This window comes from Psittacula echo, assembly GCF_963264785.1.
Source record: "Psittacula echo genome assembly, chromosome: 3".
NCBI lineage: Eukaryota > Metazoa > Chordata > Aves > Psittaciformes > Psittacidae > Psittacula > Psittacula echo.
This window is the reverse complement of record NC_137736.1, coordinates 18258050-18270676: the sequence shown is the minus strand read 5'-3', so window position 1 is coordinate 18270676 and position 12627 is coordinate 18258050. Positions and strand designations below refer to the sequence as shown.

Genomic DNA, 12627 nt, shown 5'->3' with positions numbered 1-12627 from the left:
TAGCACCCCAAGCCCCGCTACCCGCCTCCCTCGCTCACCTCCCGTGTAAGGAGGGGGGAAGCGGTCGCTGGCGGCGGGGCGGGCCGGGGGAGGAGTTAGTCTGCGCGGAGGAAGCGTCGGGCACCCCGCGGCGGCGGCGGCAGCGCCGGGCGGGCCGTTGGGAGGGCAGGTGAGGGCGGCGGGCCGTGGGCACAGCGACCCGCTTATTGTTGTAACTTTTCGGGGTGGGGTTTTTTTGTTGTTGCTCTGTGCGCACAACCCCCCTCTCATCCGCATATTTATTGTTTTTCGGACGAGACGCGCTTTCTCCCCTTCCTCCCGCTTCTCCCCAGGGAGCCGTCGGCGCGGAGCGGGGAGGGGAGGCGCGGCGGCCGCCTCGCTGTGGGGGCGATGCCCCCGCCTGCCTTGGCGCCTCCCCGTGCCGGCCCCGCCGCCTTCCCTTTGTGCCACCGGGCCCGGCGCGACGCCTGTCCCGGGAGCCGGCGCCCCGCGGCGCCCCGCGGAGGGAGGTAAGGGAGGCTGCCTCCCCGCGCCCCGGCAGCCATGCGGACCCTGCGACCGCAGCTCGCCTCCCTCCTCCTGCTCGGTAAGTGGCGGGCGGCGGAGGGGGAGGGATGGGACGGGACGGAGGTCCCCCGGGCGGGGCGGGTGTCCTACCTCGCAGGGCTTCCGGGAGGGTCACCCTGCCGAAAATACCCAACGCCTTACCCCGGGAGTTGTCATTGCCCACTGCGTTCCTGCAGTCGGAGGGAGGAGGGGGAATGAATGAATAAAAAAAAATACATATATAAATGTATAAATAAAATAACTCGATGCTTCCGCTTCACCTACGATGTCCCGGTAACCATCCCCTGCCGAGCCCCGGGGAGCGGTGCTGCGTCCGGCCGGAGCAGGCGGCTGGGCCGTGGGAGCGTCGGGGCCGAGCAGGGCAGGGCACGGCACCTCCACCGCTCCGGGCTCCGACATCACCTTAGGACGCCGGGCAGCCACTGGGGCTGCTCCGTGAGGGAGTCAGGAACCGGCGGCTCGGAAGGGCACGGTAAGGGTAGGGAATCCCGGGTAGGTCGTGAGCTTGCACAGTGAAGGCAGAGGAAGTGCCTGGGGGATAAGGTAGGCTGCGGAAACAAAGTCCTCGGCTCTCGAAGAGTACGTGTAAATGTCGAGGGAAGGCAGTCCCTGCTGTCGTAAAAGGCAGTTTGATTGCTTTGTGCTGTCTCGCCGAACTCCTCCTGCAGTCTCTTCTCTTTCTGCCAGCATTTTGTACCCTGTGAACCGTTAAACGTATGTCTTTGTCCCATCCTGTAAGTACCTGCCCAGGAGGTGACTGTAGGCAGTTCTGTAAAGTAGTCTGGGAGGGACCCCACTGCTGGGTGAGAGGTGCTGTAGCAGTGCAAGATCCCTTCCTACAAATTTGGGAAAAGCAGAATACAAGGCAGTTAAAATGCCTCTTACATCTCTTGCAGTAGCCCATGTGTCTGGTTTAGTATTGAGGAGTTGATAGGAACGTTTATGGTAAATACAGTACAGCACTGTCACACTGCTTTCTGCCTGTGTATGTACAGAGCAGCTTCGAAGTTGTTTTGATTTGCCTTTTCGTTGCTAAGTTTTTCTGCTGGCATTAATGCTATTGAGGGAAGAAGCAGCAAGGCTGCTGTTGTACTGTCTTGAGAATTGTCACATACATTGGCTCTCCCAATTGGAGACAACATCTTCCCTGGAATTGCAGCGTGCTTCCATGTCTCTAATTTGCATGTGTGGTTTTTCATGCTGTCTGTCTTTAGGAAGAGAGAGAGAGAGATGACTCTTTGAAATGGTTTTGGAGAGGGTTCAAAGTTCCCTTAACCAGTAGCTTTCTTCCTTGGCTTCCCTGGAAAAAGCCATCTAAAAGCTAAGTTTATCCAGGGTGATTTAGCTGCATGAGTACAAGTGGTGTGTTGTAGCCCACAAGATGGGTGTAGACGAACGGGAGTTGCTTGCTGCCTTGGTTTTGTGTGCTCAATCTCTCCTGTTGAAGAACAATTGTATCGGTGTGGATTAAGGCTTCCTAATATGGAACGAGTGAGCAAGCGGCTGGTTTCCTGCACGCTGCTCCGAAGCTGATGCAGCAGCATAGCAGCAGAGGGCATCCATCGTCCTGCCGAAGGCTTCCTGCGACGGTACAGAAGTGGACTCACCAGGCCTGGGCTGGACACCTTGTGTCTGTGCTAACCCTACTGCCTGACCAAGGCTGCCCAACTTGCTGAGTGCAGGAGCTGGCATTCTGGGTTTGACCTAAAGCTGGCTCTGGTGTGGCTTTGCCCTCCCCGGGTTGGAGGTGAACTGCGAGGTGTCTTTTGTCACTCGAAGAATTGGTCCCTAAATCCCATGGACATTTCTAGTTCATAAAAGCATTGTGCTGGCCTCCTTGTATCAAATGTGGAGTTGTTGTTAATGGTAGGAAGCATACTATGTGCATGCTTGGAGTTAGTTTTCTTATGGTATTTTTCACCTGGGTTTCTTGAGACAGTTGATCTGCATTTGCCCAGTTGCTGATTTTAACAAAACTAGGGATGTGTGACCGCGCCTCAAAACCTCAAGGTGCACAGAAGTGCTTTAGGTTGCTGTTTGTAAAACTGAGACATCATTTGACTTGATGGGGAAGAGGCTGGAGAAAAAGGCCTTATTTTGTAACATAAATTGCTGACTGGCTAGAAAAGGACTGTTGCTTTCCAAACAAGTAATGTTAGTGCTAGAATACACTCAACTATAGGTTGTGTATGCAGAAAAAGAAATATAACTCAGTTTTTCCTTGTCCTTTTGCAGACTCATTAGAATCACTGAAAGAGGAGTTGTGGTTGTGGAAGGAGCCAGTGAATGATTTCATATAAAATATCAGGTATTAGCTAGCTACAAGAATCCAAGTAACTGCAAAACCAAGGTTTGAAAACCCACATCTGGCATGTGGGTGTAACATTTGTAGATCTCTGCTGGTTTTTCCCCTCTTGCTGCAGTGTTTGTTACAGGGTTCTTTAAACAAGTGGCACTTCATCACAGCAAGTGCAAAATGGGAAAATAGAGCAAGTGCTGTAAATAATCCTCATGCAGCGATGAGACCATTAATACTTGCGCCAGCCAGTGCTAATCTTGTGTGTAGTTTCAAGATTTACCTTCTTTCTTTTGCGAGGATGCAAAGTATGATACTCTTCATATTTATAGTGTAATATATAGGAAACACAATAGGCTTCTGGGGAGTGCTGAATTCATTCGTGTCAGTGACTGGTTTATGAATAGTTCTGCTTTTGAGTCTCTTGCAGGCTCCAGTATACCACCTGTAAATGCAATTTACAGCTCTTTGTGTTCAAACATTGCATATGTATATATATATACATAGACTCATTACCCTCTTCCTCTCTATATGCATAGTAATTGGTGATTTATTTGTGATTCCTAGAGGGGTGTAGAGCCTGCGTAAGGTCTTGAAACTGCAGCTCACTTGTAAATGGTGTGTTGGAGTGAAATAATGATACAGAAGTGACTCTTGAAGAAAGAAGGGGACATCTTGAAGGCCTGTATCCCAGAGGGGAAGGGGTGCTGGCTGGGAAGCAGCAGTGTGCAGTTGACTGCTGCTCAATTGTTTGGCTGTCAGGTGTCAGCTGTCACACCCTCCTGCTCTTCTGCTGCCTCTGTGGGCACAGAGGTTGAGGGGGTCCATATGGGGCTGGCACACAAGCCTAGGTGCACTAGAGCTGAAGGCTGGAGGGATAAAGGCAAAGGGATTGACAGAGTGGGTGTTGCAGACCCAGTGTTTGGGGTTGTTTTTGTTTACCAAAGCTAGCAGCCCAGGAATGTTGCTGGTGCCTCATCTGGTCATCCATGCATTGTTAGCAACAGTGGCCAAGATAGTGCTTTCTCCATCTGTGTCTGCCCAAAGCCCTCTGCTGCAAGCTTTGTTTTGCAAGCCCATCGTGCCACCATCACCCTTGTGTTTGCTGCCTCTAGGTCACTGTGCAGTGCCGCACCTGGACTAATCCCGAGGGTGACGGGGCAGCCTTTGGCTCTGCTTCTTTTGGGGAATGTGTTGGATGGGGTGGCCCTGGCTGCTGCCTCATTTCTGCATGTGGTTCAGCTGGCTCTCTGGGTTTGCTGAGTGCAGCTATTGGTGCTGGGCTGGCAGGCTCCACTCTTACACATCCCCAGATGTAATTCTTCATGGGGAGACTTGCTCCCTGCAGTCTTGGCCAGACTGCCTGACATCCTGAGGCTCCTGCAAATCCTGTTTATTTACACAGGAGGTTTTGGTTTATGCGAATTGTCGTCTTTTAGTTGACCTTCCGTCAAGTTAGATGTCTTTATTAAAGCAGTTTTTATCGTAAATCGAATGTATGCTTTGAACGCTTTTACCAGACCCATTATATAAAGTGAAAGAATAAACAGTGCTGCAGGCCACAGGGAGGGGGTGAAAGAAAGAGGGTCATAATGAGAGCATTGCTTCTGTGTTGGGAGGCGTACTGAATTTTTTGGACCAGGAAACTGCTTTTTCTTCAAAACTTTAAAAGAAAAGTTCTTCCTTTTGTCTCTCATGGCTTCCTTCTTACCCCTGCAAAATCAGTCGTGGATTCAGCCTTTGACCTAAAGGTTATACAGTCTAGTATGAAGCCAGAGGTATTTTAGTTGGTTTAACTTAGATGAATCAGAGTGCTGTAAGCTGAAAGAGTACTCCGTATTGTCTGATTGTTACTGATCTGCAGTCCCTGCCCAGAAACTTACAGCTTTTCAAACAGAATTGGGATTTATTCTTGTTGCTAGGGTTCCACTTCTTATGAATTGACTTGTCTGCTGATATCAAGGACATTTAGGCCCTCCAGCCAGTGTCTGGAAAATTGCAGTATTGAGATTTGCCTCTGGCTTTCAAGTTGCTAAATACTCCTTAATGATAGCCCACTAAATTGGTTTCGACTCCGTTTTTATATTGGCATCTCTTTCCTAGTCATATAAAATCCTCTTAAGGAATAGTTCTCTTGTTAAATGTTAGGAGACATTTAGCATCTGTTTCTTATCAACTATGGAGAGGCTAAAATGGAGCCTTTCCTGACAAGGTAGGGTTTGATCAAATTGCAAGGCAGAGAAGTTGGGTCTGTGGCTGCCTTCAGTGAGTATAGGATGTCTGTGTGCATATATGAGCTCTAACCTGTTGCACACCCTGTGTCCATCAGCATGCTAAAAACATGCTTCCAGTAATGTATGTTAGTAAGCTTTTTGTCATTAGGAGGTTTAATTAGGAAATGGCAATGAGACAAGAGGAAATCTTGCCTTTCTAGCTGCTGCTAAAGTCACATTTCAGTAAATAATTGAACATGAGCAAAAAAACCAAGGCTATCTCAGCTACATGATGGGAAGCTTTTCTCAAAAAGGGAGAGGCTTTGACTCTCAGGACTTGCACTGTTGATGCATACGCGCTTGCACAAACACTAAAAAGCAGAGCAGCTTCTGAAAGGACTTGTCCCAGTCTGGTTCCTGCCTGGCATGGGGAACGAAGGATGCAGGCCAGGGTGCTCATGTGAGGAACAGGTTGGAGGGACTTGCTTCGTTTGAAAACTAACTTGTCAAAATCAGAAAATACATAGAGGGATTGTGGAGGACTCATCTGACTTGAAGGTAGTTCTGTTTTTCACATGGCCCTGCAGATGTTTATGGGTGCCCAAGGGAAGGGGGGCTGCTTTGGAGGTGGGGGGCTGCTGTGGAGGCAAGTGGCTGGAGGGCACAGTGAGTTAATTTGGCTGGGTTTCCCTAGATTGCTGTTCATGCAACGGGGCCTCAGTACCATGGGTCCAGGGTGTGTGACTGATTGCTCAGCTCTGCCGAACAAGTGACATGAGTCCAGTGTTTGACTGCAGCCACTCTCTAAATTACTATCAGCTCCTGACAGAGGCTGCCTGCTCTGCCCTGCGTAGTGTTCAATCTGCAGCTTCTGGCTGAAGCCACTGCTTGCACCCTCCTGTGGCTTCTGTCTGATTTTACCACTGCTGGTGATTCCTCAGTGGTTCCAGGTCTGTTTTCCCACTCTTGCTGGGTGCTGTGAAGTGAGGAAAAGATGAGCCAAGGGAAAGTACTAGGAGGAGAAGGAAGATGAACCTAACTGGTAAGAAAGATAGACGAGAACAGGCTTAGGAGGATGGATTTTACCGAATGCTGGGCCTTCCACAACACTCATAGCTTTTAAAGCGTCAAAGACTCACAAGCACAGAAGAAACAGAGAGGATCATCTGTATTTGTTTTCTTGTTCCTGAGCGGTGTACTTGCCACCCTCTTGGCCGACTTCTTCTTTCCTACCAAGGTATTGATTCCATTTGGGACTCAAAAAAACATCTAGCGCTTCTCCTGGCTTTTTTGATCTTGACAGCTGTAAGCCTTTGCCAGCCAGGGAGGGCTGAGGCTGCTACTGAAGTGCGGGAGAGACACCTGTGCAGTTTATGGCCTCAAAGCTGGCCCCGTTGGGATAGCAGAAATGATCGGTATCCAGAGCGTATGCCACTGGACAGCTGCACAGCCATTAGCACTGCTGAGCATTACACTAATGCTGGTTGTTTGGTTTGAGATTCTGGGTTTGGTTTTTCTGGCCCTTGCAAAACAGCTCATCAGGGTCTGACATGATCGGAGGTGATTTCAACTGCTAAGTTTTGTTTTGCTTTAACTAGTGACAGAAGTCTGGAATCAGTGTCATTTGTTTGGTGTTCCCTACTCCACACACAAAAGCAAATAGCTTTGCTCTAAAGCAAATACATTCCCTTCTGGAGTTGTCATGATTACAGGGAGAAGAGCAGGCAATGGGTGGTGCATCTGGGTTTTTTTTGGATTATTTTGTTTGTTCGCTTTCTTGATGGTCATTTTTCCCTTCCTGCTGCATCCCTGATCTGTCTGCCTGAGGCATATTGCCACTTCTATGGCTTTTGGGCTTTGTATGGAAGTTGATAAGCTTGTTAAAGGGAGCTGGGAGCACAGGGTGGGGTAGATGGGTTTTACTATGGACTCTGTATTGCTAAATACGTATTCTGTGTTTGAGGGGAGCTCAGCACTGACCCACACTGCTGTGTGAAATGGTTTTGGAAGCTTTTAGAGAAATGGAGGCTTGAAGAAAGCCCAAAAAAGCAAAAGAGTTTTTGTTTGCCTCTCAGGGCAAGAAGAGCTCTGATCCCTCATTACGCATGGGTATCAAGATTTGGCTGCTTAGATAAATTGTGATTTTTGACTTCTTGGATGAATCTTTTGTCTCCATTCAGCATCATCACCAGGGATGTAGGAATCTGCCTAGGTTCCTCCAAATCTCTCTGAAAGCATAGCTGGACCTTGAGTAAGAGCCACAGAAGGTGGCAGGTACTTGTTGCCAGAAGTCGTCCAGAGGCTCTTTACTCCAGAAGACTGTACTGCTGGAATCTGGCACTTATTAACTCAAGTTACCCAGTACCTAGAATCTAGCTAAAGGGCTGTGGCTGACTGCCAGGCTGAAATTACCAACCTGGGTGTCAAGCCTTGTTGGTTCCTTCTTGCTGACTTAAAATAGGAGCTCCCAGCGAGCATGTGTGCCAGCCCTTCTTCTAGTCATGATTCTTCTTACAGCTTTGTAAAGTGTTCAAGGTAATTATAGTACTTACTAATATTTATTCCTTTCTCAGCAATTATCTGAATGCATTTGTCTCCGGTGTGCTTTCAAAGTACTCTGCCCCCTCTCACTGTATCATTTCATCTCGCTGCCTCAGTGCTTTCTGCTCCCTCCCTTCTCACACAATCACAGAAAGTCTCAGGGCAGACATACTGACTGCGCATGTATTTGACAGTGCATGTAAACATATTACTGTTTGGAGGCGGGGGGCAGATACAGAAATCCTAGACAAAACTAGAGCTCCTTCTCTAGAATCTACTCCATTTAGCAAAAAGCCACAGTCTCACCGTTTACTCCTTTTGTTTTTCTTGGTCCTCAGTTTCTTCTACCTCCTGAATACTCTGTCAAGCTTTGCTTTTCCTCTCCTGGAGATTGCTGTATCCTGTGTTCCTGTTCTGCTGTCTAATCCCATTATAGAGAAGAGGTGTTTGCTCTGTCTTGCAGGGGACGATTGCTTAACTGCCCTGCAAGGTACTAAGGTGCTTTGTGATGAAGAGCATGGATATCAAGAGAAACTGAGCTGGCATTGTGCCGTCTCCTAGCTTTCTGCTGACTGCCTGTGGCCTGCAGACAGTATCTTGAGAGCTCCTGCTGAAGGGTTTGACCTTTATGCCTGCAGCGTTATCCAGCGCCTACAGCAGGAGTCACAGCGTGCAAATTCCAGTGCTTTCTTCTCGCTGGTGATATAATTTTAGGCAGGTTGCTCTGTCTCTGCTCTCACCTTCTTGAAGTAGAGAGAGCGGTTTAAAAGGTGTCATGGGTGGTTTGTTTGTTGAAGAAGTGCAGTGTTAGGGATGAGGTTTTGCCTGCTGCCATTAAGCAAGCAGGCTGCTTTTTCTTACACATGCTGGGAGCGTAGCGTGGAAGAGATTGTTATGCCCTGATTGATTTTACTCTTGGTGTTAGGAAAGGAAGAAAATTGATTTTTTAGTTTGTGCTTTGTGGTGTTACTTACCTGCACAAGCTCTCTCACTTATCCTACATGAATGGGACTAGCCGCTCCTTGCCACCCCATTGCATTCGTGAGGCATAACCCACATGAATGTAACTTGGAGGTGCTGTGATTTGTTCCAGCCATCAGTGTTACAGCGGCACAGTTTATCTATGGGTCACTGGCATGTAAGGAGCTGTTACATTTAATCAGTCCCATGCCATGAGCTAGCTGGCAGTTAAATCTAATCCAGAGTGTGTAGCTGCCAAATGCTTTAAGTCACCAAGCACTTGCTCCTTTCTGCTGTAAATAAAGCAGACTTGAACAAGATCAGCTTCAGGTGCCCTGCCTGTGAGTGGGGATCAGAGATCAGCTTTGGGTGCCTGTGCTGAAGAGGGTTAGAGGTTGTCCAGCGTCTGTATTCTTGCATGTGTTTTAAGTCTTGCCTGAGATGCCTAGTTTTGTTTTGTTCTTTCCTTGCTTGTGCTGCTTTTACACCCCATCCACTCCTCTTGAATTTTCCACTTGTACCTGCAGTGTCCCTCTGCAGCTGCAGGTTAACCCCTTTCCCCTCCATAGCAAGAACTGTCCAATGATGTGCTTGAAATCGAGTACACCTGCTTCTGTTGCTGAAGATGGGAGAGGTGAGGCTAAAATCTTGCAGCTTCCTCTGCCTTTGTGGGGCAAATCATCGGAGATCACCACGTTTAAATGGAATAACTTTGCAAAAGTAAAGGATGAAGACTGCCAGTTGCTATGCACACAGGTTTGCCCTTGGTTTGCTTTGGCTTGGATGCTCCCAGGGAGCTTGGCAGAGGATCCTTGCTGCCCTGCAGCCACCATGTGAAGAAAGGACAGCACTTACTGCAGCGGTTACTTGGATACTGCAGATATTTAAACCTGATATTTACTGCAGCAGCCTGGCCCTGGTGCTCAGGCTGACTTTTTTTCTTTTTTTCAGTCTTTGCAGGTTAGAAGGTGGCAACAAATGCGTGGTTGGTTTTTAACTGGCGGAGGTGGTAAGGCCATCTGAGACAGCCCTGAGGTGTTGGGGTAGCATAGGGTGGGCAAGGAGTTAGTCTTGGAGACGTCTGTCATCTCTTCTCAGAGGGCTGCCCATGCTGGGCTAGTGCTACCCTACTTCTGACTCTCATCTGGATCACAAACCTGTGTAGTTTAGCTTGTCTCTGTCTTCTGGCTGGCTTGTTTTGGGGAAAGATGTAGGGTGAGAGGGGAGAGCATGAGGGAAGATTTACTGTGTATCAAACACCTAATAGCTGCTCTAGCAGATCCACTGGGATACATTACTAAAAGCATCCTGATGATCTCAAGGTAATGGGTTTGAGCCTTGGAAACCTGCTTGCTGGGAAGGGCAGCCCAGGGCCTTACGCTCGGCTCCTGGACGAAGAGGGCTGGGTTCCTGGCAGGGATTGGAGCCAGGAGTTGGCTTTTTGGGGTGCCGGCAGGTACCCATCCCTGTGTGAGAAGGAGCTGAAGGGCTTTGGCATGACAAAGGAATGACTTGGGAGGCTTGGCCCAGCACCCAGCTACTGCTGTTACCTCGGAAATTTAGATTACCAGCAATTGCAGCTGTGTGGAGACTGGCTAGGTCCCTGAAGGTATGTAATCTGAGGAAAGGGTAATTTTCTTCACAGAGACATCTGGGTGTTGATGGAAGAGAGGGAGATGCACAGAGGAACGTGGCGGTAGCTGAGGCTGGCAGCCTGGCCACTGGCAGCACATGTGGGAGAAGTGCTATGGGTTGTGACTCCCATCCCAGCTGCAGGAGGAGGACCTGGCTCTGCTGCTCCCGTTTCTTCTCACCCCTGCTGTTCCTGAGGTAGCAATATCTGTCTTCCTCCTCTGGGAGCTGGGGATGGCCTGGAAAAGAGATGGGCTGTTTCTCAGCTGAAAAATGATGGGAGCAAGGGTTGGGTGAGAAGGGGGGATCTGTTAGGTCTGGAAGTTGCCAGTAGAGCCGTGGAGACCCCTGAGGTAGGTGGGGGTGATGAGGAAGGGGCAAAAATGAGGATGGACAGATACAAAAGAAATGCATGCATATACATGATCCTGAAAGTGCTGCGTTAGAGGTTCTCTATCGTTACTGGGGTGATCAGCATCAGTTTCTAAATTGGCCTCCATATGTGGATGCGAGCCTTGAGTGTGGGTAGGGTGAAGTGAGGCTTCTGGGGAAGTGTGCTAGTGGGAGGCCAAAAATAAATGATCAAAAGCAAGAATTGAGAAATTAACAAAACTAAACGGATGTATACAGCTCTAAGAAAAGGGTGTCGTAGTTGAAAGCATATTTTTGAAAATCCATTTGCTTAGTCATCTTACAGATAACTTCGCTATTTTTACCTTCTTTGCTCTGATGACACTTTGCTGTCTATAATGGGTTTAGCATCTGCATTCTTTTCTAGTGTACAGGGGAAACGTATCTGTTAATTGAGTTGGCATTGTAGAGCTGCTATACCTCTTGGCTGTGAAATAGTTAAAATACTGTTCTTACAACTGTTTCAAAGGAGTATAGCTGGCATTACTTCCCCTTCTAGCCCTTTTTTTTGAGCCCATCTCCCATGTCTGCAGTCAAATTTGAATAGAGAATATATTGCCTTGCCTTTTCAAATGTAATAAGGAGTGTGCCCTCAAGTCCACCAAACAGAAGTAGTGATGTTTGGGTTCAGCACAGTAATCTACTGGGAAATTAACGTAAGATCAAGGGCATTTGCAGATTTTTATCTCTTTGTGCTTGCAGCGGCTGTGGCATTGCTAGCAGGTAGCTCACAAATGGTGGCTTAGATTACCTCTCTTGCAGGCAGCAAGATTTGCATCTTGGCGTTCCTGTTTGATCTGCAAGTAGTGATGAGAGCTGTATACTCGAATTCAGATTTTCTGAGTTGCAGTCTGCAGTCATTAGGGCAGTGCTTAGACCCCAGAGGCTTTCTTCATGTTTTCATCCTGTTTCAATAACTGTGTCTCTTGTTATCTTGTTCCTGAATGTTTTCTCTTGTAAGAGGAGACTGTTTGTTGCAGTTGTTAAACCTCAAATGTCTTGAGTCTCCCTTAGGGAAGAGGAGGAACAGTTCCTGAGGTTTCTGTGTAAGTGGAGTATAGAAACACCTACGTGTCTTTCCCGAGTATACAGCCAGGAGCTATTACTGGTGCTGTCCTAACCAGCTGGTGGATTCTGGCTGGTTCAGCCTTTGTTTCCTCCCTCTTGCTCACTTGCTGCATTTAGTAAGGGGGTTTAGTAAGGAGTTTAGTAAGGGAGCTGGAGTTTCTGTTTTCTTGGATATATAATGGTATGGGATGCCTCTGGTTGCTTTTGTCAGAGCAGTGTAGCTAGGAGGTGTCAAAGGAAATTATGGGTGTGTTTGGTCTCTTGGCTGGATATAGCCATGCAGATTTTAGTGAAATGTGCATTGAATAAACACTGGGTAAATCACCTGGGATGATCACTGCCTGGAAGCCGGGGTTGGGAGCTGTGCTTGTCTTCGGCAGGATTTGAAACATTTGGATGTGAAGAGTTTTTTGTACCCTGTATTTGGTTCCTATTGATTCAGTGATTTATAGTGTTCTCCTTATGCTCTCTTTAAAGCCAGATGGCCAACCTTAGGAAAGGATTATCTGAGTAGAATTCTCTCTGATGCATTGCCATCAGAGCTACTTCTTTCCCGTTCTTTCGCAGTGCTGGTGTGACCCATTGCCATATAATGTGCTGGGATCAACCCCTGGGCTTGCCAGAGCCCCTCGGGCCTGCCTCAGGAGACAGGTTGGGCCCTGCTCATGCGCCATGGAGGAGACAGCTGTGGTGGGCTTGGGGACACCTCCCCAACTTAGGATGGCCATGGCTTTGGGTGCTGGGGGTGGCTTTTCTGTGCTCTGGGACATGTACCAGAAGCAGCCACGCACCAGCAGTGCCCTGATGTTGCCTTGTGATCTTCTGCAGGGCATTTAATTTTGCTTCCCTGTCTGGAGGTAGTATTTCTTAGCTGCTGTGGGTAGGTACTCACCAAGCCATGCTTGTATGTGCTTAAATGCAGTCTGTGTGAACCCTCAC

General features: G+C 48.4%; 1 protein-coding gene across 1 annotated transcript in view; it reads left to right on the top strand.

Moving 5' to 3' along the window:
• Nucleotides 1–543: 543 nt before the first annotated feature.
• Nucleotides 544–12627, top strand: part of IGSF3 (immunoglobulin superfamily member 3) — a gene marked incomplete at its 5' end in the record, with an annotated part of 102582 nt that continues 90498 nt past the window's right edge. Inside the window, one exon of the mRNA XM_080612630.1 lies at nt 544–586. Coding sequence (XP_080468756.1) covers nt 544–586 — 43 coding nt within the window. The remainder of the gene's footprint in view (nt 587–12627) is intronic.